The 27500-nt window shown below is 38.4% G+C and overlaps 1 protein-coding gene across 1 annotated transcript in view; it reads right to left on the reverse strand.

Annotated features, from left to right (window-relative positions):
- The window catches only part of LOC133574990 (uncharacterized), a 35373-nt gene that overhangs the window by 5685 nt on the left and 2188 nt on the right, over positions 1 to 27500 (reverse strand). The window contains exons 2-3 of the mRNA XM_061927426.2: positions 9983 to 10579; positions 839 to 1342 (exon numbers count right to left, since the gene is read on the reverse strand). Coding sequence (XP_061783410.1) covers positions 839 to 1342; positions 9983 to 10579 — 1101 coding nt within the window. The remainder of the gene's footprint in view (positions 1 to 838; positions 1343 to 9982; positions 10580 to 27500) is intronic.

Consider the following 27500-nt stretch of genomic DNA (forward strand, 5'->3'; position numbering starts at 1 on the left):
ATTTTAGCACAAACTGGAGAGGAAGACCTTTACTTTTTACTGTGTGTCTGCATGTGTTCCGTCAAATGTGCCTGAAAAATGTAATTTTTACCACAAACTGTGCAATTAAATGGTCTTTGTCCTGTGTGTGTTTTCATGTGTCTGGTCATTGTGGGCTCCAAGAAAAATCTTTGACCGCAAACAGAACAACCGAATGGTTTTCCTTCTATGTGCGAACTCATGTGTGTGAGCATACTTCCCCTCTGACTGAATCTTTTACTGCAGACAGAGCAACCATAAGGCTTTTCTCCCGTGTGTGTTCTCATGTGTCTTTTTACATCAACCTTTTCTAGGAATCTTTTATCGCACACCGAACAACTAAAGGGTTTTTCTCCTTTGTGGGTGTTTATGTGTCTTGCCAAACTTGAATTGAACGTGAATCTTTTCCCACAAACTGGACAACTAAAGGCTTTTTCTGCCGCATGTGTGCTCATGTGTGTTGCAATGGTTCCCTTCTGGGTGAATCTTTTCCCGCATACAGAGCAACTAAACGGTTTTTCTCCTGTGTGCGTTTGCATGTGTCTTTCCATATTTTTCTTTTCTAAGAATCTTTTATTGCACACTGAACAACTAAAGGGTTTTACTCCTGTGTGTGTGTTCATGTGTCTCACCATACTTGACTTCAGAGTGAATTTTGACCCACATACTGAACAACTGAATGGTTTTTCTCCTTTGTGTGTTTTCATGTGCCTTGTCAAAAGGCTCTTTTGAGTAAAGCTTTTGGCACAAACCGAACACGTCAAAGGTTCTTTCTTCTTCTTTTTAGAGAGTTTGTTGTCAGTCTGAGTCCTCCTATCACCTTCATAGTCTGTATCGCCGCCTAAAGGTTCTTCAACCAAGTCTTCAGCCTCACTATCTGATAGTGGAGCTAAGAGGTTATCAGCTTGAGGTTTGTCTTCAGATTTCACAGTCAGTGGCAACTCGGTGGGATCAGCCTCTTCCGGCCCTCGAAGACATTTTCTCTCCGAGTCCTGAGTGATCCGGAATTCCTCCTCTTCCTTTTTAAAGTGGAGGGAATGCGGATTCTCATGCTTTAAAGTGAAGATCCTTTCTACCTGAGGGCAATATTCTTCTAGATGACCAGTCAGCTGTTGGTCTTGGGTTTTGTCTTCATAGTCTTCAGTCTTCACAGAGACAACAGTCAGTGGCAACATGGTGGGATCAGCCTCCTTGGGCCCTAGAAGACACTGACCCCGAGTGACCCAGAGTTCTTCCTCTTTAAAGTTGACGGAATGGATATTTTCTTGCTTTGAAGTGGAGATTTCTTGCGGCTCTTTTTGATGACCCGTCAGCTGCTGGATGTCTACAGGACACAAACATACTTTAACTCAGACATGATCTTTGAGATATTTTTCCTGGAATTCACTACACATTTTTATTTTATTTACCATATGTGTGCACAGTGTTTCATAGCCAACAATGTAGTGTCGGAATAATGGATCAATGTTTATGTGACTTGACTTAGATTGACACAAATAGAGCTAAATAACAGTAACTACCGTATTTTCCGCACTATTAAAAACCACAAATTTACTCAAAAGCTGACAGTGCGGCTTATAACCCGGTGCGCTTTATATATGGATTAATATTAAGATTCATTTTCATAAAGTTTCGGTCTCGCAACTACGGTAAACAGCCGCCATCTTTTTTCCCCGTAGAAGAGGAAGTGCTTCTTCTTCTACGCAAGCAACCGCCAAGGTAAGCACCCGCCCCCATAGAACAGGAAGCGCTTCTTCTTCTACTGTAAGCAACCACCCGCCCGCGTAGAAGAAGAAGAAGAAGCGCGCGGATATTACGTTTCATTTCCTTTGTGTGTTTACATCTGTAAAGACCACAAAATGGCTCCTACTAAGCGACAGGTTTCCGGTTCATGAAAAGACGCAATCTCTCCATCCGCACACGGACTACTATTTCACAGCAACTGCCTAAAGACTTTCAAGAAAAGCTGGCTACTTTCCGTGCATATTGTAAAAACAAGATAGCTGAAAAAAAGATCCGGCCAGAGAACATTATCAACATGGACGAGGTTCCACTGACTTTTGATATTCCTGTGAACCGCACTGTGGATACAACGGGAGCACGTACGGTGAATATTCGCACCACAGGGAATGAGAAGTCATCCTTCACTGTGGTTCTAGCTTGCCATGCTAATGGCCAGAAACTTCCACCCATGGTGATATTCAAAAGGAAGACCTTGCCAAAAGAGACCTTTCCAGCCGGCGTCATCATAAAAGCTAACTCGAAGGGATGGATGGATGAAGAAAAGATGAGCGAGTGGTTAAGGGAAGTTTACGCGAAGAGGCCGGGTGGCTTTTTTCACGCAGCTCCGTCCATGTTGATATACGACTCCATGCGCGCCCACATCACGCTGGTTTTTAATATATTATTAAAGTTTGACTGACCTATCTGACTGTTTTTTTGACATTCCTTTAGCGCAGTTAGATGCGGCTTATAACACGGGGCGGCTTATAGGTGGACAAAGTTTTGAAATATGCCGTTCATTGAAGGCGCGGCTTATAACCCAGGGCGGCTTATGGTGCGGAAAATACGGTATGTAAGCTATTCTTCTGTGAATCTTATTTTGTTAGGGCAATCAAACAGGATGTAACACACACATATATTTTATTGTGAAGGCCAAAAAGAGTTTGGAGAAACAATTTCAAGAGTTCTGTACACTCTCTATCCCTTCTTCATAAAAGAGCATTTAGGGTTATTGACATAGGACAGGGGTCGGCAACCTTTACCAGTCAAAGAGCCATTTTGACCAGTTTCGCAAATTATAGAAAACAATGGGAGCCGCAAAATTTTTGGGAAATTTTAAATGAAATAACACTGCATATAAAGTTGTTTTTTTTTGCTTTGTGCTATGTATAAACCAGGGGTCTCAGGCACGCTGCCCACACCTTTATATGGAATTTGAAAGCTGGTGCGGTACGCGGGTTTTAAATGAATGGCGCTTGCCAGCGTCATGCGTGCTATGATGGTACAGCATATAGCGCCCGCTACAACCAGCGTGCCTGATCAGCCACACGTTTTATGGCGTTTCCGCTTGCTCACAAGTGACAGCAAGGCATACATGACAAACACATTTCGAGAGAACATCTGCACAGTAACACAACATAAACACAACAGGACAAATACCCAGAATCCCATGCAGCCCTAACTCTTCCGGGATACATTATACACCCCCGCTACCAAACCCCGCCCCCTGACATAGGAGGTTATAGGGATCACACAGTCATTGTTTCTTCAGGCAAAACTGATAAAAGTTCACACGTAAAATATTAAACAGTACTGATCATGTTCAAAGCAAAAAAAATATTAACTACTAGAAAATATTCAGGATGAATATGATTTATATGGATTGTTTAATTGTTATTTTATTTATGTACAAAAAGCTTTTGTGTGTCAGTTTATGGTGTAAAATCAAGTAAGATCAAGTTTTATTAGGGCCCGCATGGCCCATTGCATAAGGACTCCCACAGGGAGTCCTTATGCAACGGGACATAAGGACCTATTGAATTTGTAAGGTTTTATTCTTTATTATTAGGGCCCGCATGGCCCATTGCATAAGGACTCCCACAGGGAGTCCTTATGCAATGGGACATAAGGACCTATTGAATTTGTAAGGTTTTATTCTTTATTATTATTATTCTTCCGCAACTTTGCGCTGTAATTTGACCCCCTTAGCATGCTTCAAAACTCACCAAATTTTACACACACATCAGTAATAAACGGCAAAACTTTTTATCAAAAAACCAAACCCCAAAACTCAAAATTGCACTCTAGCGCCCCCTAGGGAAAAAAAACTAGACTGCCTGTAACTCCCACTAGGAAGGTCGGAGAGACATGAAACAAAAACCTCTATGTAGGTCTGACTTACACCTACATTTCATAATTGTATATCCTCGGGCAAAAATCAACAGGAAGTTGGCAATTCCCCCTTCAAGACAAAAAAGTACTAAAAACAGTCACTTTTGCCTCTTTGAGCTGTAATTTGACCCCCTTAACATGCTTCAAAACTCACCGAACTGAACGCACACATCAGGACTGGCAAAAATTGCGATCTAATAAAAAAAATCTAACCCCAAATCTCAAAATTGTGCTCTAGCGCAATTTTTTAATGAAACGCACAAAAAACTGCACCTCGGATGAAAAAACTGACAAAACTGCCTGTAACTCTCCCTGGGAAGGTCGGAGAGACATGAAACAAAAACCTCTATGTGGGTCTCACTTAGACCTACATTTCATAAATTGACAACCCCCAGCAAAAATCAACAGGAAGTTTGCTATTCCCCCTTCAAAACACATTTTTTGTCAAAACCGGTCACCTTCCTTCAAAAACGAACTCCTCTGAGCGCGTTTGTCGTTTCGCCTTCAAACTAACACAGGAGAGAGATTGAGCCCTTGTGATTACAATGACAGAAGCGCTTTTTTTCTAACTGCTCCGGTTTTGATTTTATGACCCTTCAAAGACCCGCTGCGCTGATGCTGCTGCGCTGCTGTTTTTTTAAGATGGCTGCTTAAAAGCAGGAAGCACCAACGTGCCCACACAATGCAGACAAGGTAGGTACACTAGACAAAAGTCTTGGGACATTTCAGACTAAAAGTAGACAAAAGTATTGGGACAGTTAGGACTAGCACCTGCCAAATACGCGGGCCCGACCAATGCTGCTTGCAGCTTTAATTTCTTCTATTATTACTATTCGTTTTATTAGGTGTTGAAATGAACATTACATGGAAGCAGACAAACGATTATTCATGTAAAGTTATAGGATGGCGGGACATGTAAGTTTCGACTTTTTCTCACTCCTTTTATGAACATAAAAATGAATAAACAAGTAATTTCCTGTTGTCCCAGCAATATTTAGTTTCCAGCGATATTTAGTGGTATCAAAAATACAGTATGTTGTTGCTATGGAATATGCAGCTAAAAGCATACCTGCCAACTTTTGAAATCAGAAAAAACTAGTAGCCAGGGTCCAGGGGCCACAGGCCCCTGGACCCGTAGGTCCGGTAGGTCCAGGACAAAGTCCTGGTGGGGGGTTCAGGCTTCGCCCCCCGACGCAAAATGATTATTAGCATTCAGACAGGTTAAAATGTTGCTAAAACCATCACTTTTCTATCAGTCACAGTGACTTTTCAAAACAAAAATATTACAGCAAAAATCATATGGGTTGATTGACATGTTTATTCTGTAAGCTAACTTCAATAGTTTGAAATTATTTTGACAGTTAATGCCAGTTATCCTGTCAACCTTTCACAAGACTTCAGTTTGTTAATTGAAAGTATAAACACTTTTTACAGTAAACAAATGGTAAAACAGTACTAAACAATTCCATTAAAAAAAAAAAATTGGTGTCATTATTAACTTTCTGTCCAAGCTTGTATAATCTACTGCCTTGTTCAATTGTAAAAAATATTCTGTGCCTAAAATTCACATTTCTATCACAATTATCATACTGTAAACATGGTAAGCTAACTTCATTAAAATTAATAGTCCTGTCAATAGCATGGAATTACAATTCAAATGTCGTTTTTTTGTAAGCCTTTCAAAAGAATTCAAAATATGAAAAATTAATGACAATTAATTGAAGCCATCAGACACTTGAAAAGTGGCACATCACATCTCTAATGTCATCATTTGAACTTTTCAACAGAAATAGCACTGCAAAAATATTAAGGACATACTTCTGTATTTTGGTAGTTATGCTGTCAACATTTAACAAGATTTCTTCAACTTGGACTTGAAAGCATAAATAGTACAAACACTTTTAACAGTATAACAGTACTAAACAATTCCAATAGATAACATTGGTGTCATTACCTTTTTGTGGCTAAAATCCAAATTTAGCATCGGCATTAGACTTGTGTTTTTTTGTCCCAACGTGGTCTTTTACATCGCTAATTCCTCCGTGTCCGATCAAAAAAATCTTGTCTGCACAAGGTGCAATTCGCGTAGTTTTCACCCTTTTTGGAACGGATAATTATTCCCGGATAGGCTTTTGAATTTTCTTCACGGAATGACTGCAGTTTTCTTTTCGGTTTAAGACTCGTTTGCGATTTTTCTCCGGCCGATTCCATGATCGTTCGCTCGTTTGGAAACAATGGGCAACAGGTGCCTCGTGCTTGGCAGCGGTGCTATAAATAGCCTCGCGCATGGCATTCGGAATGGCTCGATAGGAAGTTACGGGAAGCAGTGTCGATTGTCGTTGTTGTTACGCGATTTCGTGAATAAAACTTTTTTTTTTAATTAATGAAAAACCGTATTTTTTATCACTGCAACCGTAACCCGGAATAGGTTGATGAAAACCGTACTAATTACGGGAAAACCGGAGTAGTTGGCAGGTATGTAAAAGAGAGTTAATAATCTACACATCCATCTATTTTCTACCATTTGTCCTTCTCGGGGTCGCAGGAGTGGCTGGAGCCGATCCCTATTAATAATATTTAGCAACATTTTCCTTGCTAAACATTGCAGCGTACACGCTATGACAACAAAACCATTCCATTTGGACCAGTCCTAAAGAAAATGGATCATATGCAAGTGTATGGAGACTAGGAAAAAGTAAATCAATCATAAACAGACTTTTATATTTTATTATAAGTTCATACAGACATTGACAAAGTGGTCACTGCAAACTCCCATCATGTTGTTGACTTGGCTCCACTCCACAAGAGAGCAACTTTTCTCTGCCCTTTTTTCCCCAAATTTTTTGATGAACTACTCTTCAACTCTGTAATGACTTTTTACAAAAGTTCCTATTGGAACCAATTCCACAAGCGGGAAGAGTGCATGTAGGCGTACTTTACACGGTTTTCAGTTGACTTCTTTCTACTAATATGCTTGTTTGCCAAACATGTGCTAGAGTCTAGGCGACAACAACTTGACATGGCTTGCGTACTAAAACGAAACCCTCAGCTGCACCAACAATGGCAATTTAGCTTCTGCATTCGTTTGTTATTCAATTGTTACAGCACTGCTACAATCTGCACCAGAGTCAATAAAGGCTATAATAACACCAGCCAAGGATGTTGAATCATTTCTAAAACGGCAGACTGTTTCCATGGAAATATGGAAAAGCTGCTGATGTTGTGTTTGACTGAGAAGCGGCTTACAGGTCCTGTCTCCAAGGTAAATGTCGGACGTTATTATTGTAACACTTCATAAAATTACCTGTACAGTGAAGCAACTTCTGTAATTGCCTGTACAACTTTTTATTGTGTTGTTTTTGATCAAATATTCTAAGTTTAAAAGTCTTTATCCATTCATTTACTTTCTACCGCTTGTCGGGGAACACCCTGGACAAAGTCGCCAACTTATCGAAAGCATGTTAAAATTGTTGTGGTTAGGGGTGTAACGGTCACAAGAAATTCGGTTCGGTATGTACCTCGATTTAGAGGTCACGGTTCAGTTCATTTTCGGTACAATAACAAAACAAAAAATAAATTTTTGGGTTATTAATTAACCAAATTTGCTCAATTTTCCACCAAAAATATTGTTCTTAGTGGAATATTTGATGTGAAGTAATAGGAACCTTGGATAGGTCAATAATTCATAATAACATTGATTTTGATTCAATATTATGTTTTGAGCAATGACAGTTTGAAAGAAAAAAAAAACAGCTTTGTTTTATTAGTCAACATTGCAACTTTTTCTAAATTACATTTAACCTTTAAGCTTTTTTATTTCCCTTTTGTTATGTTTTTGTTTATTTGAATAGTATTTTTAGAACGTGCCGTGGGCCTTTAAAACATTAGCTGTGGGCCGCACACATTTGACACCCCTGCTATAGATAATAAAAAATGTAATGTGATAAATCTATGGATAAAAAGCAGAGCCTGGCGACGCATGCGCGTTTATCATAACTCTCTCTCTCTCTCTGTCTCTGCCCCTCCCTCACCAATGCTGCTGCTCGCACAATTTGTTTTGTTTTTAACCCCTTCTTAACCCTGAACGTACATTGAAAATACACGCAACCCTAACTCAAAATGCCGGACATTTGAGGCATTTAAGAAACTCCGCCCTGACAGCTCCGCAAAAGAGGACATGTCTGGTGAAAAGAGGATGTATGGTCAGTCTATCCTAGCCCGTTAGCTGCTAGCATGTGTGTGTTGTGCCTCGGTGTGCATTGTTTACACAACGTGCGTTACGCTACTTAATATGTCCGTGTGGAAACTCGTTCGGTACACTTCCGAACCGAGCCGGAACCCCCGTACCGAAACGGTTCAATACAAATACACGTACCGTTACATCCCTAGTTGTGGTATTTTGTGGGGCACAAAACTTGATTTAAATTTCCACTCATTTCATATTTTACGTTACTAAACATGTCAAGGTGCCACTGTGAAGTTTAAAAATGTTATAGCATGAGGTTATAACTCAGATGTTTACAAAGAAATAGTAATCAGACGTATTTTGTCCCATAAAACAACACAACAATATCATTGTTTTCATGATAGTATGATTGCATCACAGGGCAGTTCCGGTTTCTATATTAACACAACTAGAGAGTATTAACACAAATAATATTGTAACTTAAAACCATGCATGCATGCACAACACTATTATAAGTATTTTTTTTCAAATCATAATGCCATAATCATCGATGTACACTTCTTTATACCATAAAAAGAAAGGTGAGGAAAACATCACCATTCATGTTGTCATCAACTAATTAAAAGTTGTGTAACTGTTGTTCTGAGCAGCACATTAAATCATGACGAATCTTGATATCACTTTCTAAATGACTTTTCGCGTTTGACATTAATATTGTACTTCTGTGATTTGAAAATCTGAGTAGAGAAAACAACCTTTATGCTTAATTGTGTGTCGACATGTGGTCATTTTAATGTGTCTAAACATTTAACTATTAACACATTTAAAGGTTATTGGTCTTGTATGCTTTCATGTGACTTTATGGGCAAACTGAACAACCACAGGGTTTTTCTACTGCGGCACTGTCAATTTACTTTTTGAGTGAATCTTTTAGCAAACTGAGCAACTATAGGGTTTTCTTCCCCGCGTGCCTGGTCATGTGTGTTACCATGTTTCCCCTTTGAGTGAATTTTTTACCGCAGACTGAGCAACTAAATGGTTTTTCTCCTGCGTGCGTGGTCATGTGTGTTGCCATATTTCCCTTTTGAGTGAATCTTTTTCCGCAGACTGAGCAATTAAAGGGTTTTTCTCCAGTGTGCGTTCGTGCGTGGCTTACCATAGCTTTCTTTTCTAAGAATCTTTTACCACAAACAGAACAGCTAAACGCTTTGACTCCTGTGTGCGTGTTCATGTGTCTTACCAACCTCGACTTTGGAGCAAAACTTTTCCCACAAACTGAACAATTAAAGGGTTTCTCGCCTGTGTGCGTGCTCATGTGTATTACCAGAGTTCCCTTCAGAGTGAACCTTCTGCCGCAGACAGCGCAACCAAATGGTTTTTCTCCTGTGTGTGTTCTCTCGTGTCTTACCATATCTTTCTTTTCTAAGAATCTTTTACTACAAATCGAACAACTAAAAGGTTTTTCTCCTGTGTGCGTGTGCATGTGTCGCACCATACCTCTCTTCTCTAAGAATTTTTTACTACAAACCGAACAACTAAAACGTTTTTCTCCTGTGTGCCTGTTCATGTGTCTCGCCATGGTGGACTTCTGAGTGAATCTTTCGCCACAAACCGAACATATAAAGGGTTTTTCTTCTGTGTGTGTTCTCATGTGTAGCGCCATATCTGCCTTTCTATATAGTTTGCCGCAAACTGAACAACTAAAAGGTTTTTCTCCTTTGTGCGTGTTCATGTGCCTTACCATATTTGCCTTCTGAGTGTCTTTTTTACCGCAAACAGGACAACTAAATGGTTTTTCGCCTGTATGTGTTCTCATGTGTCGTGTCAAATGGCCTTTTTGATTAAAATGTTTGGCACAAACTGAGCAGGTAAAACATGTTTTACCTGTCTTCATTTTCGAGCTTTTCGAGTGTTTGTTGTCAGTGTGAGTCCTCATATCACCTTCACAGTCTGTATCGCTGCTTGAAGGTTCTTTAACCGAGTCTTCAGCCTCACTATTTGATAGTGGAGCTAAGAGGTTGTCTGCTTGTAGTTCGTCTCCGGGGTCTTCAGTCTTCACAGAGACAACAGTCAGTGGCAACTTGGTGGGATCAGCTTGCTCGGGCTCGGGAAGAAATTCTCTCTCTGGAGTGATGCAGAGTTCCTCCTCTTCCTTTTTAACGTGGAAGAAATGCAGATTCTCCTGTTTTAAAGTGGAGATCTCTTGCGGCTGAGAGCAATGTTCGTCTTGATGACCAATCAGCTGCTGGTCTTGTGGTTTATCTTCATGGTCTTCAGTCTTCACAGAGACAACGGTCAGCGGCAACTTGGTGGGATCCGCCTCCGTCGGCCCTTGACGACACTCATCCTGAGTAATCCGCAATTCTTCCTCTTCCTCCTTAACATGGAGGGAATGGATATTATCCTCCTTCAAAGTGGAGATCCCTTGCGGCTGAGTGGAATGTTCTTCTTCTTCTTGATGACCAATCAGCCGCTGGACGTCTGCAGGACACAAACACACTTTAGGTCAGACATGATCCTTATGATGTTTCTCCTGGAATTCACTACACATTTTCTTGTATGTACTGTATGTGTGGATGGTGTTTAATTGCCAATGTTTTAATGTCAGAATGATGGATCAATGTTTACACTCGGGACAAGTAAATCTAGACCCACAGTAAATACAAAAAGATCTGTTTCAATGGGTTTTACAAGCCTAACCTGATATTTTCAGAAAATATGTGCTTTTCTAGGGGAATTGCGCTTTTATTGGAATTGTGCCTATTGTAGAGATTTACTCGACATCCATTGCTTTCGGTCTCCCCTAGAGGAGGGGGGGGGGGGGGGGGGGGGTTACCCACATATGCGGTCCTCTCCAAGGTTTCTCATAGTCATTCACATCGACGTCCCACTGGGGTGAGTTTTTCCTTGCCCGTATGTGGGCTTTGTACCGAGGATGTCGTTGTGGCTTGTGCAGCCCTTTGAGACACTTGTGATTTAGGGCTATATAAATAAAGATTGATTGATTGATTGATTGATGTTATGTTACGGTGCAGATGTTCTCCCGAAATTTGTTTGTCATTCTTGTTTGGTGTGGGTTCACAGTGTGGCGCATTATTAGTAAGAGTGTTAAAGTTTTTTTTTTATACCGCCACCGTCAGTGCGACCTGTGTGGTTGTTGACTAAGTATGCATTGCTGTCACCTAGTGATGGGGTGATGAGGCGTCATGAAGCGTTTCGACACATTGCAAAACTGTATTGATACTGTGTCGATACTGTGTCACTAAATACTGACATCTGCTGGACATTAAAAATCCCTACAGGCAATCTATGAACCGACTCAACTGACACTGATTTGATGCCCTAGTACAGGGGTCACCAACCTTTTTGAAACCAAAAACTACTTCTTGGGTACTGATTAATGCGAAGGGCTACCAGTTTGATACACACTTAAATAAATAAATATATTGTCATTGGTAAGTTACACATAAGTGTGATTTAAACAAGAATAGCTAAATAAATAAATGTATATATATATAAAAAATGGGTATTTGGGTCTGTCATTCCGTCGTACATTTTTTTTTCCTTTTACGGAAGGTTTTTTGTAGAGGATAAATTATGAAAAAAACACTTAATTGAACGGTTTAAAAGAGGAGAAAACACGAAAAAAATAAAAATAAAATTTTGAAACATAGTTTATCTTCAATTTCGACTCTTTAAAGTTCAAAATTCAACCGACAAAAAGAAGAGAAAAACTAGCTAATTTGAATCTTTTTGAAAAAATTAAAAAAAGAATTAATGGAATATCATTGGTAATTTTTCCTGATTAAGATACATTTTAGAATTTTGATGACATGTTTTAAATTGGTTAAAATCCAATCTGCACTTTGTTAGAATATTTAACAAATTGGACCAAGCTATATTTCTAACAAAGACAAATCAGTATTTCTTCCAGATTTTCCAGAAGAAAAATTTTAAAAGAAATTCAAAATACTTTGAAATAAGATTTAAATTTGATTCTACAGATTTTCTAGATTTGCCAGAATATTTTTTTTGAATTTTAATCATAGTAAGTTTGAACTAATATTTCACAAATATTCCTCGTCCAAAAAAACAGAAGCTAAAATATTTATTATTCTTTACAATAATTTTTTTTTTTTTACTTGAACATTGATTTAAATTGTCAGGAAAGAAGAGGAAGACATTTAAAAGGTAAAAAGGTATATTTGTTTCAAAATCCTAAAATCATTTTTAAGGTTGTATTTTTTCTCTAAAATTGTATTTCTAAAAGTAATAAGAAGCAAAGTAAAAAAATAAATGAATTTATTTAAACAAGTGAAGACCCATCCATCCATCCATTTTCTACCGCTTATTCCAAGTGAAGACCAAGTCTTTAATATATTTTCTTGGATTTTCAAATTCTATTTGAGTTTTGTCTCTTTTAGAATTAAAAATGTCAAGCAAAGCTAGACCAGCTTGCTAGTAAATAAATAACATTTAAAAAATAGAGGCAGCTCACTGGTAAGTGCTTCTTTTTGAGCTATTTTTAGAACAGGCCAGCGGGCGACTGATCTGGTCCTTACGGGCTACCTGGTGACCGCGGGCACCGCGTTGGTGACCCCTGCCCTAGTATATACAATAATATAAACCAAGTCATTGTATTTCATTTAGGATTATTTCATATCTTCATTTTAATAAAAATATATTTTTATCTTTTTTAGATACAGTCAATAAATAATGTGAACATGTATCATAACATGGGAATCTAAGAGAACGTGTTGTGGATGATTGTGGACTGGGAATTTTTTTTATTTAATTTTTTAACACATTTTTATTAAAAAAAAAAAAAAAAAAAGTTTTTCCGACGTATTACATTTTAGATGATTTCTCTTAGTTATTATGTCTCCGGCTGTAGAAAAGACCCGCTCACAGGGCACAGAGGAGGCGTCAGTGCGACACAGTTCGCGTATCGGTCACGTGACCAAAACAGCTCATGATCGGTCACGTGACTTTCTAAAAGCGGTACGCGCACCGACACAGGGTTTTGCTCTATGAGCTCGACGCATGCGCCGATGCATCCGTGTTGCCGGACCCATCACTACTGTCACCTATGTGAGCAAGCGGAAGCCCCATATAAAGGGTGGTTGATCAGGCACGCTGGCTGTAGTGGGTGCTGTATGCTGTATGCTGTACCATCACGGCGCGCATGACGCTGAGCCGTTCATTTAAAACCCGCGTATCGCGCCAGCTTTCAAATTCCACATAAAGGTGTGGGCAGCGTGTCTGAGACCCCTGGTTTATACAAAGCAAATAAAAAACTTCTAGACTCAAAAAACTTCAGGGCTCAAAGAAATTTTGCGGCTCCCATTGTTTTCTATAATCTGTGAAACTGGTTAAAAATGGCTCTTTGACTGGTAAAGGTTGCCGACCCCTGGACTAGACGTATAAGATTTCATGGGATTTAGCGATTAGGAGTGACAGATTGTTTGGTAAACGTATAACATGTTCTATATGTTATAGTTATTTGAATGACTCTTACCATAATATGTTACGTTAACATACCAGTTGGTTATTTATGCCTCATATAACGTACACTTATTCAGCCTGTTGTTCACTATTCTTCATTTATTTTAAATTGCCTTTCAAATGTCTATTCTTGCTGTTGGCTTTTATCAAATACATTTCCCCAAAAAATGCCACTTACCGTATTTTCCGCACTATTAGCCGCACCTAAAAACCACAAATTTACTCAAAAGCTGACAGTGCGGCTTTTAACCCGGTGCGCTTTATATATGGATAAATATTAAGATTCATTTTCATAAAGTTTAGGTCTCGCAACTTCGGTAAACAGCCGCCATCTTTTTTCCCGGTAGAACAGGAAGCGCTTCTTCTTCTACGCAAGCAACCGCCAAGGTAAGCACCCGCCCCCATAGAACAGGAAGCGCTTCTTCTTCTACTGTAAGCAACCACCCGCCCGCGTAGAAGAAGAAAAAGCGCGCGGATATCACCGTACGTTTCATTTCCTTTGTGTGTTTACATCTGTAAAGACCACAAAATGGCTCCTACAAAGCGACAAGGATCCGGTTCATGAAAAGACGCAATCTCTCCATCCGCACACGGATTACTATTTCACAGCAACTGATATTCCTGTGAACCGCACTGTGGATACAACGGGAGCACGTACGGTGAATATTCGCACCACAGGGAATGAGAAGTCATCCTTCACTGTGGTTCTAGCTTGCCATGCTAATGGCCAGAAACTTCCACCCATGGTGATATTCAAAAGGAAGACCTTGCCAAAAGAGACCTTTCCAGCCGGCGTCATCATAAAAGCTAACTCGAAGGGATGGATGAAGAAAAGATGAGCGAGTGGTTAAGGTAAGTTTAAGTTTACGCGAAGAGGCCGGGTGGCTTTTTTCACGCAGCTCTGTCCATGTTGATATACGTATGTTTGTGATTGCACATTTGCGTACATTTTGGGAGTGAACAGAGTTGTTAGAACGCTGGTTTTTAATATATTATTAAAGTTTGACTGACCTATCTGACTGTTTTTTTGACATTCCTTTAGCGCAGTTAGATGCGGCTTACAACACCGGGCGGCTTATAGGTGGACAAAGTTTTGAAATATGCCGTTCATTGAAGGCGCGGCTTTTAACCCAGGGCGCCTTATGGTGCGGAAAATACGGTATACTCCAGTGCGACTTATATATGTTTTTTCCCTTCTTTATTATGCATTTTCGGCCGGTGCGACTTATACTCCGGAGCGACTTATACTCCGAAAAAATACGGTATCCATTTACATTTCGTGCCTTGAAAATGAAGCAAGTATTGGTGATTGTTGTTCTAAGCGGTAACAGAGATGAACTATTTATAGCGGCGCGGTGTTTACGAGCTTGCGTGCCTTTTTCGACATGATGGACTGGTGAGCTATTTCCTCTCTTCCTTGCTCCCTGGAGGTTTATTCTAGATCCTAAATAATACCTCTCACTTCGATAGAAAAATGACGAGGGCGTGGGGTCAGAGGTGGGTAGAGTAGCCAGAAATTGTACTCAAGTAAGAGTACTGATACTTTAGAGATTTATTACTCAAGTAAAAGTAAGGAGTAGTCACCCAAATATTTACTTGAGTAAAAGTAAAAAGTATGTTGTGAAAAAACTACTCAAGTACTGAGTAACTGATGAGTAACATACACACACATATCATATATATATATATATATATATATATATACATACACACATATATATATACATATATATATATATATATATATATATATATATATATATATATATATATATATACACATACACATACATTGATATATACAGTATATAATTTATATTTATTTATTTTGCCATTTTTGTTTACATGTTAAAGGTGTTTTAATGAATATACATGCATGTTTAACACATATAGATTCCTTTCTTTCATGAAGACAAGAATATAAGTTGGTGTATTACCTGATTGTGATGACTTGCATTGATTGTAATCAGACAGTTGTGCTGACAACATCCACGTTTTCAAATGGAGGAGAAAAAAGTTCCTCCTTTCTGTCTAATACCACATGAAAGTGGTTGGTTTTTGCCATCTTATTTGTCCAGCTTCCATATTCGTTTTTATACACTTTACAAGAAATACATTGGCGGCAAACTCCGTAGCTTGCTAGCTTGTTTGCGCTGGCTTTCGGAGACTCTTATTTTGAAAGTGCATGCGCAATGGAGCGGCACTTTTATTGTGAAGACAGGAACTGTGCAGTCAGTCTTTAGGCTTTTGACGGGATGTACGGTTGAAATAAAAAAGGATCTTTTTTTCCTTCACACTTTTGATTGATTGATTGATTGAAACTTTTATTAGTAGATTGCACAGTACAGTACATATTTCGTACAATTGACCACTAAATAGTAACACCCCAATAAGTTTTTCCACTTGTTTAAGTCAGGTCATGTGACCGCCTGGCTCTGTTTGATTGGTCCAACGTCACCACTGACTGCATCTGATTGGTGGAACGGAGTGAACGTCACCAGTGACTGTTTTTGTTGAAACGCAGGCACTATGAAGGTCTGTTTGACAGACCAAAACAAACAAAGCGTGCATTAAGAGATCGATAAAAATTAGTAGCGAGTAGCGAGCTGAATGTAGATAAAAGTAGCGGAGTAAAAGTAGCGTTTCTTCTCTATGAATATACTCAAGTAAAAGTAAAAGTATGTTGCATTAAAACTACTCTTAGAAGTACAATTTATCCAAAAAGTTACTCAAGTAGATGTAACGGAGTAAATGTAGTGCGTTACTACCCACCTCTGCGTGGGGTGAGTTTTTCCTTGCCCTTATGTGGGCTTTGTACCGAGGATGTCGTTGTGGCTTGTGCAGCCCTTTGAGACACTTGTGATTTAGGGCTATATAAATAAACATTGATTGATTGATTGATTGATTGACGTACTATGACAAATTGGTACACTTTGACAGCCTATTTATTGGGGACGTGGGAGAGTGGCCCTGCCAGCAACCTGAGGGTTCCTGGTTCGATCCCCAGCTTCTACCAACCTCGTCATGTCCGTTGTGTCCTTGAGCAAGGCACTTCACCCTTGCTCCTGATGGGTCGTGGTTAGGGCCTTGCCGCCATCAGTGTGTGAATGTGTGTGTCATACTTGCCAACCCTCCCGGATTTTCCGGGAGACTCCCGAAATTCAGCGCCTCTCTCGAAAACCTCCCGGGACAAATTTTCTCCCGAAAATCTCCCGAAATTCAGGCGGAGCTGGAGGCCACGCCCCCTCCAGCTCCATGCGGACCTGAGTCCGCTTTCCCACAATATAAAGAACGTCTACAGTAAAGCAGTCCGTCTGCCGTAAACAGCAATGTTGTGACACTCTTAAACAGGACAATACTGCCATCTAGTGCATTTGATGAAAGCACTTTTGTGCGTGCCACACAGCAATGCATCATCAGAGAGGGTGTTCAGCATGGTTAGAAAGATAGTGACAGAGAATAGAACAAGGATGGACAATTCAACCCTTAACTCAACAATGAGTAGATGAGTGTTATGTGTGTGTATATGTGTAAATAAATGAACACTGAAATTCAAGTATTTCTTTTATATATATATATATATATATATATATATATATATATATATATATAGAATTCACTGAAAGTCAATTATTTCTTATATATATATATACATATATATATATATATATATATATATATATATATATATATATATATACATATATATATATATATATATATATATATATATCTAGAATTCACTGAAAGTCAATTATTTCTTATATATATACATATATATATATATATATATATATATATATATATATATATATATATATATATATATATATATATATATCCATCCATCCATCCATTTTCTACCGCTTATTCCCTTCGGGGTCGCGGGGATATATATATATATATATATATGAAATCAGGGGCACCGAAAAGGGGGGGTTAAGGAGACGGATTCTAGGGGCCCATGATGGAGGGGGGCCCAGAGAGGCCCCTAATGATGATGAAATTATAATACAGAAAAAATAATGACACTGTGTTGGGGGCCCTGTAAAGATTATTTTCATGGGGCCCAAAATCCCTAGCGGAGCCCCTGTATGAAATACTTGACTTGGTGAATTCTAGCTATAAATATACTCCTCCCCTCATAACCACGCCCCCAACCACGACCCCGCCCCAACCACGCCCCCCGCACCCACCCCCCACCGAAATTGGAGGTCTCAAGGTTGGCAAGTATGGTGTGTGTGAATGGGTGAATGTGGAAATAGTGTCAAAGCGCTTTGAGTACCTTGAAGTAGGGCTGGGCGATATATCGATATACTCGATATATCGCGGGTTTGTCTCTGTGCGATATAGAAAATGACTATATGGTGATATTGGAGTATACGTTCTCACACAGTTGCTTTTAGCTGCGGGCATTACACTACAGGCTCTTCTCACTCGTTCTTGTCTCTCCTTCTCACAGAGACGTAAAACAAGCGCACCTTTTTACATACGTCACGTGTGCGACGTCACACGCTCCCGCGGAGCAGAGAGGTAGCGTCATGGTAACCTTAGCTGTGGTGCTAACGGTGCGGTGCGAGTGGTAATACGAGCGAGAGAAGGTGCGAATCTGGTAACAAATGAAGGAAGAATTAATTCCCAAGAAAAACAGCAGGGGGTTCATCGTCTGGCGGTGGTTTGGCTTCAAGTGGGAACATGTTGAACAAGTATGCGACAAAAGCGTTGCAACAAAAAGTAGCACCACTGCTAATTTGTAGCATCATTTGAAAAGTCACCCGCTAGAGAATGAAGAGTGCTTGAAACTCCGCATGTCAACATTCCCAGTCCACAATCATCCACAACACGTTCTCTTAGATTTCCATGTTATGATACATGTTCACATAATTTATTGACTGTATCTAAAAAAGATAAAAATATATTTTTATTTAAATGAAGATATGAAATAATCCTAAATGAAATACAATGACTTGGTTTATATTATTGTATATACTAGGGCAGGGGTCACCAACGCGGTGCCCGCGGTCACCAGGTAGCCCGTAAGGACCAGATCAGTCGCCCGCTGGCCTGTTCTAAAAATAGCTCAAAGAGCAGCACTTACCAGTGAGCTGCCTCTATTTTTTACATTCTATTTATTTACTAGCAAGCTGGTCTCGCTTTGCTCGACATTTTTAATTCTAAAAGAGACAAAACTCAAATAGAATTTGAAAATCCAAGAAAATATTTGAAAGACTTGGTCTTCACTTGGAATAAGCGGTAGAAAATGGATGGATGGATGGGTCTTCACTTGTTTAAATAAATTCATTTATTTTTTACTTTGCTTCTTATTACTTTTAGAAATACAATTTTAGAGAAAAAATACAACCTTAAAAATGATTTTAGGATTTTTAAACAAATATACCTTTTTACCTTTTAAATTTCTTCCTCTTCTTTCCTGACAATTTAAATCAATGTTTAAGTAAATGTATTTATTTTTTATTGTAAAGAATAATTTAAAAAAATTTCTGACGAAGAATATTTGAGAAATATTTATTCAAACTTACTATGATTAAAATTCAAAAAAATTATTCTGGCAAATCTAGAAAATCTGTAGAATCAAATTTAAATCTTATTTCAAAGTATTTTGAATTTCTTTTACAATTTTTGTTCTGGAAAATCTAGAAGAAATACTGATTTGTCTTTGTTAGAAATATAGCTTGGTCCAATTTGTTAAATATTCTAACAAAGTGCAGATTGGATTTTAACCAATTTAAAACATGTCATCAAAATTCTAAAATGTATCTTAATCAGGAAAAATTACTTATGATGTTCCATAAATTCTTTTTTTAATTTTTTCAAAAAGATTCAAATAAGATAGTTTTTCTCTTCTTTTTGTCGGTTGAATTTTGAATAATAAAGAGTCGAAATTGAAGAAAAACTATGTTTCAAAATTTTATTTTAAATTTTTTCTTGTTTTCTCCTCTTTTAAACCGTTCAATTAATTGTTTTTTTCATAATTTATTCTCTACAAAAAACCTTCCGTAAAAGGAAAAAAAAATGTACGACGGAATGACAGACAGAAATACCCATTTTTTATATATATATAAATGTATTTATTTAGCTATTCTTGTTTAAATCACACTTACGTGTAACTTACAAATGACAATATATTTATTTATTGAAGTGTGTATCAAACTGGTAGCCCTTCGCATTAATCAGTACCCAAGAAGTAGTTTTTGGTTTCAAAAAGGTTGGTGACCCCTGTACTAGGGCATCAAATCAGTGTCAGTTGAGTCGGTCCATAGGTTGCCTGTAGGGATTTTTAATGTCCAGCAGATGTCAGTATTTAGTGACACAGTATCGACACAGTATCAATACAGTTTTGCAATGTGTCGAAACGCTTCATGACGCCTCATCAACCCATCACTAATATGGTGTATCATCACATGGCCTAAAAATATCGAGATATTAATAAAAGGCCATATCGCCCAGCCCTACCTTGAAGGTAGAAAAGCGCTATACAAGTATAACCCATTTACCATTTATTTAGATGTGGAAGACAAGAAAATACACTTGGTTCCATTCCAAGATTTTGGTGACAATTCATTTATTGACTGTCATGGTGATGCGATTGTTTTGTTCATTTGTTAAAATGGCAACTTTTACTGACATTTTATTTTGGTTCTACAGACCATTGAGACACCATTGTGTTCTTATTTGAATTTTTGTTCATAAAGGTAAAGTCAGGAGTAAACGATAGTGTAAAATATCACTTTCATCATAATGTGCAATACAATCGGACCGCTCGTGTCTGCAGGGATCGCTTTGTAAAATATTTGAACATTTGATTTGTTGGAGAAACTTTATGTGATGCAATCGAGTTTATTCTGTACTATATTAGTAGTGTTTGAGAGTAAAACTAAACGTAAAAAAAGGACAATAGATCGCGTTAGTTAGTTGTTTTTTTTTGTGGTTGCTATGCCTAAATGTAACTTCGAAGACCTGGTTGTGCAAATAAACTGACGTCATGTTAATTCCTAGTAATGAATAATGTGATTGTTGGTCCAATCCAACGTATTTTCTTTCTCGAATTTCATAACAGAAACTCAAAGCTTAGTTGTTGTAGTGCAGGAAAGACTAGTGCTTTATTCGACACGGATGACCACATTATAACGTCTTTGGTGCTATTTGTTAGCATCAAGAAAATATCATTAATATTATTAATAAACTAGAAAATCTCTCATAGGCTCAACAGCATATGACATCCCTAGAAAAGATGAATGCTGAACAACAGGGACATATACAGCTATATTATTAAATAATGAGACAAAATGTAAACATCATATAAACAACAGCATACATGAATTGTAGATGACTAATATTTGTAGCAGGAAATAAACTGCAAACAAACGTATCCTTTATCACATTAGCGTCACAGCAGCACTCGTTATGTCACTCAAATACGTTACTGAGCAACGTATTTGTCTTTCACTGATGTTCAATTTGTGGACCCCTCCAGATGTAAAGACATGACGTGTCTCCAATCTTTTCTTCTCTAAATACCGTAAGTGTCAAGTGAAGTGAGGTAGCAGGAACAGTAACCTCTTGTTTTTTGTTTTAATGTCCTTTGGAGTGTAAAAATCCACTACATCCCATTTAAAATATTTTTTTCATGATCGCTTTTATATTGGCCTCTAAACCTTTCAAAATAAACCTAAATCTATTAAACAGTAGCCTCATGGAGCTTAGACCATCGCCTGAAACCCGGAAGTGCCAGGATGTACCTCTAGACCAGGGGTGCTCATTACGTCGATCGCGAGCTACCGGTCGATCTCGGAGGGTGTGTCAGTCGATCACCAGCCAGCCATTAAAAAAATAGTCCTAAAAATGAGCGATCATAAATCTTCACTATGACGTCACTTTCGTCACTTGATTGACATTCACGGCACCCGAGGGTCTTCTGAGATGACGCTGGCTGCTGCCAGCTCATTAAAATTACCGACTGGAAGGCGAGAAACACTTTATTTCAACAGACTCTGGCGCCGTACCTGTCGTCAAAACTCCAAAGACCGACTGCACAGTTGCACAATAAAAGCTCTGCTTCATCCTGCCTGCGCTACCAAAATAAGAGTCTCAGAAAGCTGGCGTGTACAAGCTAGCAAGCTACGGAGTTTGCCGACAATGTATTTCTTGTAAAGTGTATACAAAGGAGTACGGAAGCTGGACAAATAAGATGCCAAAAACCAACCACTTTCATGTGGTATTGGACAGAAAGGAGGACTTTTTTTCTCCTCCATTCGAAAATGCGGACGTTATCAGCACCACTGTCTGATTCCAATCAATGCAAGTCATCACAATCAGGTAATACACCAACTTATATTCTTGTCTTCATGAAAGAAAGGAATCTATATGTGTTAAACATGCTTGTATTATCTTTAACCACCTTTAAGTTGTTAACAATATTAACTATATGTGTTAAACATGCTTGTATTATCTTTAACCACCTTTAAGTTGTTAACAATATTAACTATATGTGCTAAACATGCTTGTTTTATCGTTAACCACCTTTAAGTTGTTAACAATATTAACTATTTGTGTTAAACATGCTTGTATTATTTTTAACCACCTTTAACTTGTTAACAATATTAACTATATGTGTTAAACATGCTTGCATTATCTGTAAACACCTTTAACTTGTTAACAATATTAACTATATGTATTAAACATACTAGTATTATCATTAAACACCTTTAATGTATTAACAATATTAACTATATGTGTTAAACATGCTTGCATTATCTGTAAACACCTTTAACTTGTTAACAATATTAACTATATGTGTTAAACATGCTTGTATTATCTTTAACCACCTTTAAGTTGTTAACAATATTAACTATATGTGTTAAACATGCTTGTTTTATCTTTAACCACCTTTAAGTTGTTAACAATATTAACTATTTGTGTTAAACATGCTTGCATTATCTGTAAACACCTTTAACTTGTTAACAATATTAACTATATGTATTAAACATACTTGTATTATCATTAAACACCTTTAATGTATTAACAATATTAACTATATGTGTTAAACATGCTTGCATTATCATTAAACACCTTTAACATGTTAACAAAAACATATATTTCATAAATAAGTAAATATAAATGATATATATGAATGAGGTAGATCCCCACGACTTGATCAATTGAAAAGTAGCTCGCCTGCAGAAAAAGTGTGAGCACCCCTGCTCTAGACCATGTGATTGCAACCTACCTATTGGCACCAAAACAAGTTTTGGTAAGAAATAAATACAAACAATGAAACATACAATATTTTTTTGAATAGGCCAATATTTATATTTTTTTTACACTTGTATTGTTTTTGTGTGTTTCAAAAGGTTTCTATGATCAACTTTTTTCCACATTCGCTTTTTTCCCCGTTTCAAACTAATGGCAGTGTTTTGGCAGGGGAACCCGGAAGCAGTTTTACTCGACTTTATACCACCATACCACACCAGATGCTGGCTTTTCAACTTTGCGTCGATAACAGTCTGGATGGTTCGCTTTCCCTTTGGACCGGATGACACGATGTCGAATATTTCCAAAAACAATTTGAAATGTGGACTCGTCAGACCACAGAACACTTTTCCACTTTGCATGAGTCCATCTTAGATGATCTCGGGCCCAGAGAAGCCGGCGGCGTTTCTGGATGTTGTTGATGAATGGCTTTCGCTTTGCATAGTAGAACTTTAACTTGCACTTACAGATGTAGCGACCAACTGTATTTAGTGACAGTGGTTTTCTGAAGTGTTCCTGAGCCCTTGTGGTGATATCCTTTAGAGATTGATGTCGGATTTTGATACAGTGCCTTCTGAGGGATCGGAAGGTCACGGTCATTCAATGTTGGTTTCTGGCCATGCCGCTTACATGGAGTGATTTCTCCAGATTCTCTGAACCTTTTGATGATATTATGGACCGTAGATGTTGAAATCCCTAAATTTCTTGCAATTGCACTTTGAGAAACGTTGTTCTTAAACTGTTTGACTATTTGCTCACGCAGTTGTGGACAAAGGGGTGTACCTCGCCCCATCCTTTCTTGTGAAAGACTGAGCATCTTTTGGGAAGCTGTTTTTATACCCAATCATGGCACCCACCTGTTCCCAATTAGCCTGCACACCCGTGGGATGTTCCAAATAAGTGTTTGATGAGCATTCCTCACCTTTATCAGTATTTATTGCCACCTTTCCCAACTTCTTTGTCACGTGTTGCTGGCATCAAATTCTAAAGTTAATGATTATTTGCAAAAAAAAAAAAAATGTTTATCAGTTTGAACATCAAATATGTTGTCTTTGTAGCATATTCAACTGAATATGGGTTGAAATTTATTTGCAAATCATTGTATTCCGTTTATTTTCACATCTAACACAATTTCCCAACTCATATGGAAACTGGGTTTGTAAATGATATTTCACATAATATGTACATGTACCTGTACATTTGAAAGTACAACTTACAACATATTTTAAAACTAGTACTATATTGTAGAAATAGGGGATTATTTAAAATTTATTAAAAAAAACGCCTTGACTTTTAGGAGACATTTCTATTAACAATTACATTAAAACCTATTTAAAAATTATATCTGAGTAGAACTTTGTGGTGTTGCTGTATATAATTTAAAGGGGAACATTATCACCAGACCTATGTAAGCGTCAATATATGGGGAAGCAATCCGCCATTTTCTCAGACACCGAGTCAAATCAGCTCTGTTATTTTCCGTTTTTTCGACTGTTTTCCGTACCTTGGAGACATCATGCCTCGTCGGTGTGTTGTCGGAGGGTGTAACAACACGAACAGGGACGGATTCAAGTTGCACCAGTGGCCCAAAGATGCCAAAGTGGCAAGAAATTGGACGTTTGTTCCGCACACTTTACCGACGAAAGCTATGCTACGACAGAGATGGCAAGAATGTGTGGATATCCTGCGACACTCAAACCAGATGCATTTCCAACGATAAAGTCAAAGAAATCTGCCGCCAGACCCCCATTGAATCTGCCGGAGTGTGTGAGCAATTCAGGGACAAAGGACCTCGCTAGCACGGCAAGCAATGGCGGTAGTTTGTTCCCGCAGACGAGCGAGCTAAACCCCCCTGGATGTCTTGGCTCACACCGTCCCGAAGATGATCAAGAGAAGAATATCGACCCTAGCTTCCCTGGCCTGCTGACATGAGGGTATGTCTCCAGAATATATTATTTGATGAAAATTGGGCTGTCTGCACTCTCAAAGTGCATGTTGTTGCCAAATGTATTTAATATGCTGTAAACCTAGTTCATATTTGTTAGTTTCCTTTAATGCCAAACAAACACATACCAATCGTTGGTTAGAAGGCGATCGCCGAATTCGTCCTCGCTTTCTCCCGTGTCGCTGGCTGTCGTGTCGTTTTCGTCGTTTTCGCTTGCATACGGTTCAAACCGATATGGCTCAATAGCTTCAGTTTCTTCTTCAATTTCGTTTTCGCTACCTGCCTCCACACTACAACCATCCGTTTCAATACATGCGTAATCTGTTGAATCGCTTAAGCCGCTGAAATCCGAGTCTGAATCCGAGCTAATGTCGCTATAGCTTGCTGTTCTTTCCGCCATGTTTGCATACTTGCCAACCTTGAGACCTCCGATTTCGGGAGGTGGGGGGCGGGGGCGTGGTTAAGATATATATATATATATATATATAAGAAATACTTGACTTTCAGTGAATTCTAGCTATATATATATATATATATATATATATATATATATATATATATATATATATATATAAAATAAATACTTGAATTTCAGTGTTAATTTACAAACTACAACTCACAAACACTTTAGAGTTAGGCTCCACCATCAGAATGTGTACTTAAACTTATAAAGATCACATGGATATTATTCAGTGAGTTGATTCACCAAAACTAACCTGTTATACAGGAGGAAAAAGCACACAGGACGTTTCAATTGTTCACAGACTGGTCGCGCTCATCAGAATGACAAGACACTTCCGGTCTGCAGGCGATAGCATTCAATTGGGAAGAAACACCCTACTGCCTTCTACTGACCAATGTGAATACTGATAAATGTGTAATGACAGCTCCAAAAACGAATTCAAACCACAAAATAAAATAAATAAATCAACACAAAAATGTGACACATTATGGGTGGGTCACATATGCATGTACAGTAGATGGCAGTATTGTCCTGTTTAAAAGTGTCACAACATTGCTGTTTACGGCAGATGAACTGCTTTACGGTAGACACTGTTGTTGTGTGTTGTCAACACGTCACTCAGGTCCGCCTGAATTTCGGGAGTTTTTCGGGAGAAAATTTGTCCCGGGAGGTTTTCGAGAGAGGCGCTGAATTTCGGGAGTCTCCCGGAAAATCCGGGAGGGTCGGCAAGAATGTGTTTGTTTGTGCTGGCTTCACTATGTGACGTCACAGGAAAATGGACAGGTGGTTAAAATCAGGCACTTTGAAGCTTTTTTTTAGGGATATTGCGTGATGGGTAAAATTTTGAAAAAAAACTCGAAAAATATAATAAGCCACTGGGAACTGATTTGTAATGGTTTTAACCATTCTGAAATTGTGATAATGTTCCCCTTTAACAAGGAAGACATCATCTGGATTTTCTTCACCGATCGTGTTTCTGACAGAACATCCAACTACAAAACATCATCATCATCAAGTGACGACGTTAGTACTCAGGCCAGTTGTAGATTGTATAAAATGGAGTCTTTCCCGGTCTTGCTTAAACAGGAACGTCTCTTGGACGCTCAGTTAAGTTGTAACGCACATGGAGGGAAAGCAAACTAGCTTGAGACTATAGCAATAAATCAAGTGGAAGACACGATAGTAAATATAGTTTGAGCTGGAAAATGTCGCATTGCTTAGCTTTGACCAGAGGTGTGGACTCGAGTCACATGACTTGGACTCGAGTCAGACTCGAGTCATGAATTTGATGACTTTAGACTCGACTTGACAAAATGTAAAAAGACTTGCAACTCGACTTAGACTTTAACATCAATGACTTGTGACTTCACTTGGACTTGAGCCTTTTGAATTGACATGACTTGACATGACTTGCTACTTTCCCCAAAACCCAAAGATGAAAAAGTTATTCGGGAGCGCTCCGTATTTTTCATTGTGTACTTGTCTATCAGCGTTGCGTGTGTCAGCTGGTGTGCTGTCAATACAACAGCCAATCAAATTAGATCTACTTTGTTTTCATCACACAGCATTCATCCAATCAAATTGCAGGACAACCAAGGAAGAAGACATGTCCAAACCACACGCCAGTGAACAAAAAATGATACCTAAAATAATTTTGTTTGGGTATAAAAATTACGAGGTGGTCAACACAAAACGGTTTGCAGTATGCAACACATGCGGTTCGAAAATTACTGATGGAGAGGCAACAACTTCCAACTTCGTCCGGCATTTGAAGTTGCACAAAGAACGGTAAGTTTTGAATGAAAGATAACGTTTATTGGCTAAGTAACGTGACTTTTATTTGCAGTGTAGTTAAATCAGTGAGGCTGTAAACTCACTGCTAACGTTATAACGTTATTGCAAACACGGGAATCTGTTGCAGTTCACTACCTTATTCATACTTTTTGTTCAGTGATTTTTTTTTAAGCAGGGTTACGTTAGTCAATATATCACACGTAACGTTAGACGGCGGTCAGCAGCACCGCGTATTTTAGCCACCTAAAAAAAGACAAAAATAGTAAAATAAAGGTCAGTTAAAATGTATACCGTATTTTCCGCACTATAAGGCGCACCTAAAAACCACACATTTTCTCAAAAGCTGACAGTGCGCCTTATAACCCGGTGCGCTTTATTACGATTCATTTTCATAAAGTTTCGATCTCGCAACTTCGGTAAACAGC

The sequence above is a fragment of the Nerophis lumbriciformis genome, linkage group LG03, assembly GCF_033978685.3.
Source record: "Nerophis lumbriciformis linkage group LG03, RoL_Nlum_v2.1, whole genome shotgun sequence".
Lineage (NCBI taxonomy): Eukaryota > Metazoa > Chordata > Actinopteri > Syngnathiformes > Syngnathidae > Nerophis > Nerophis lumbriciformis.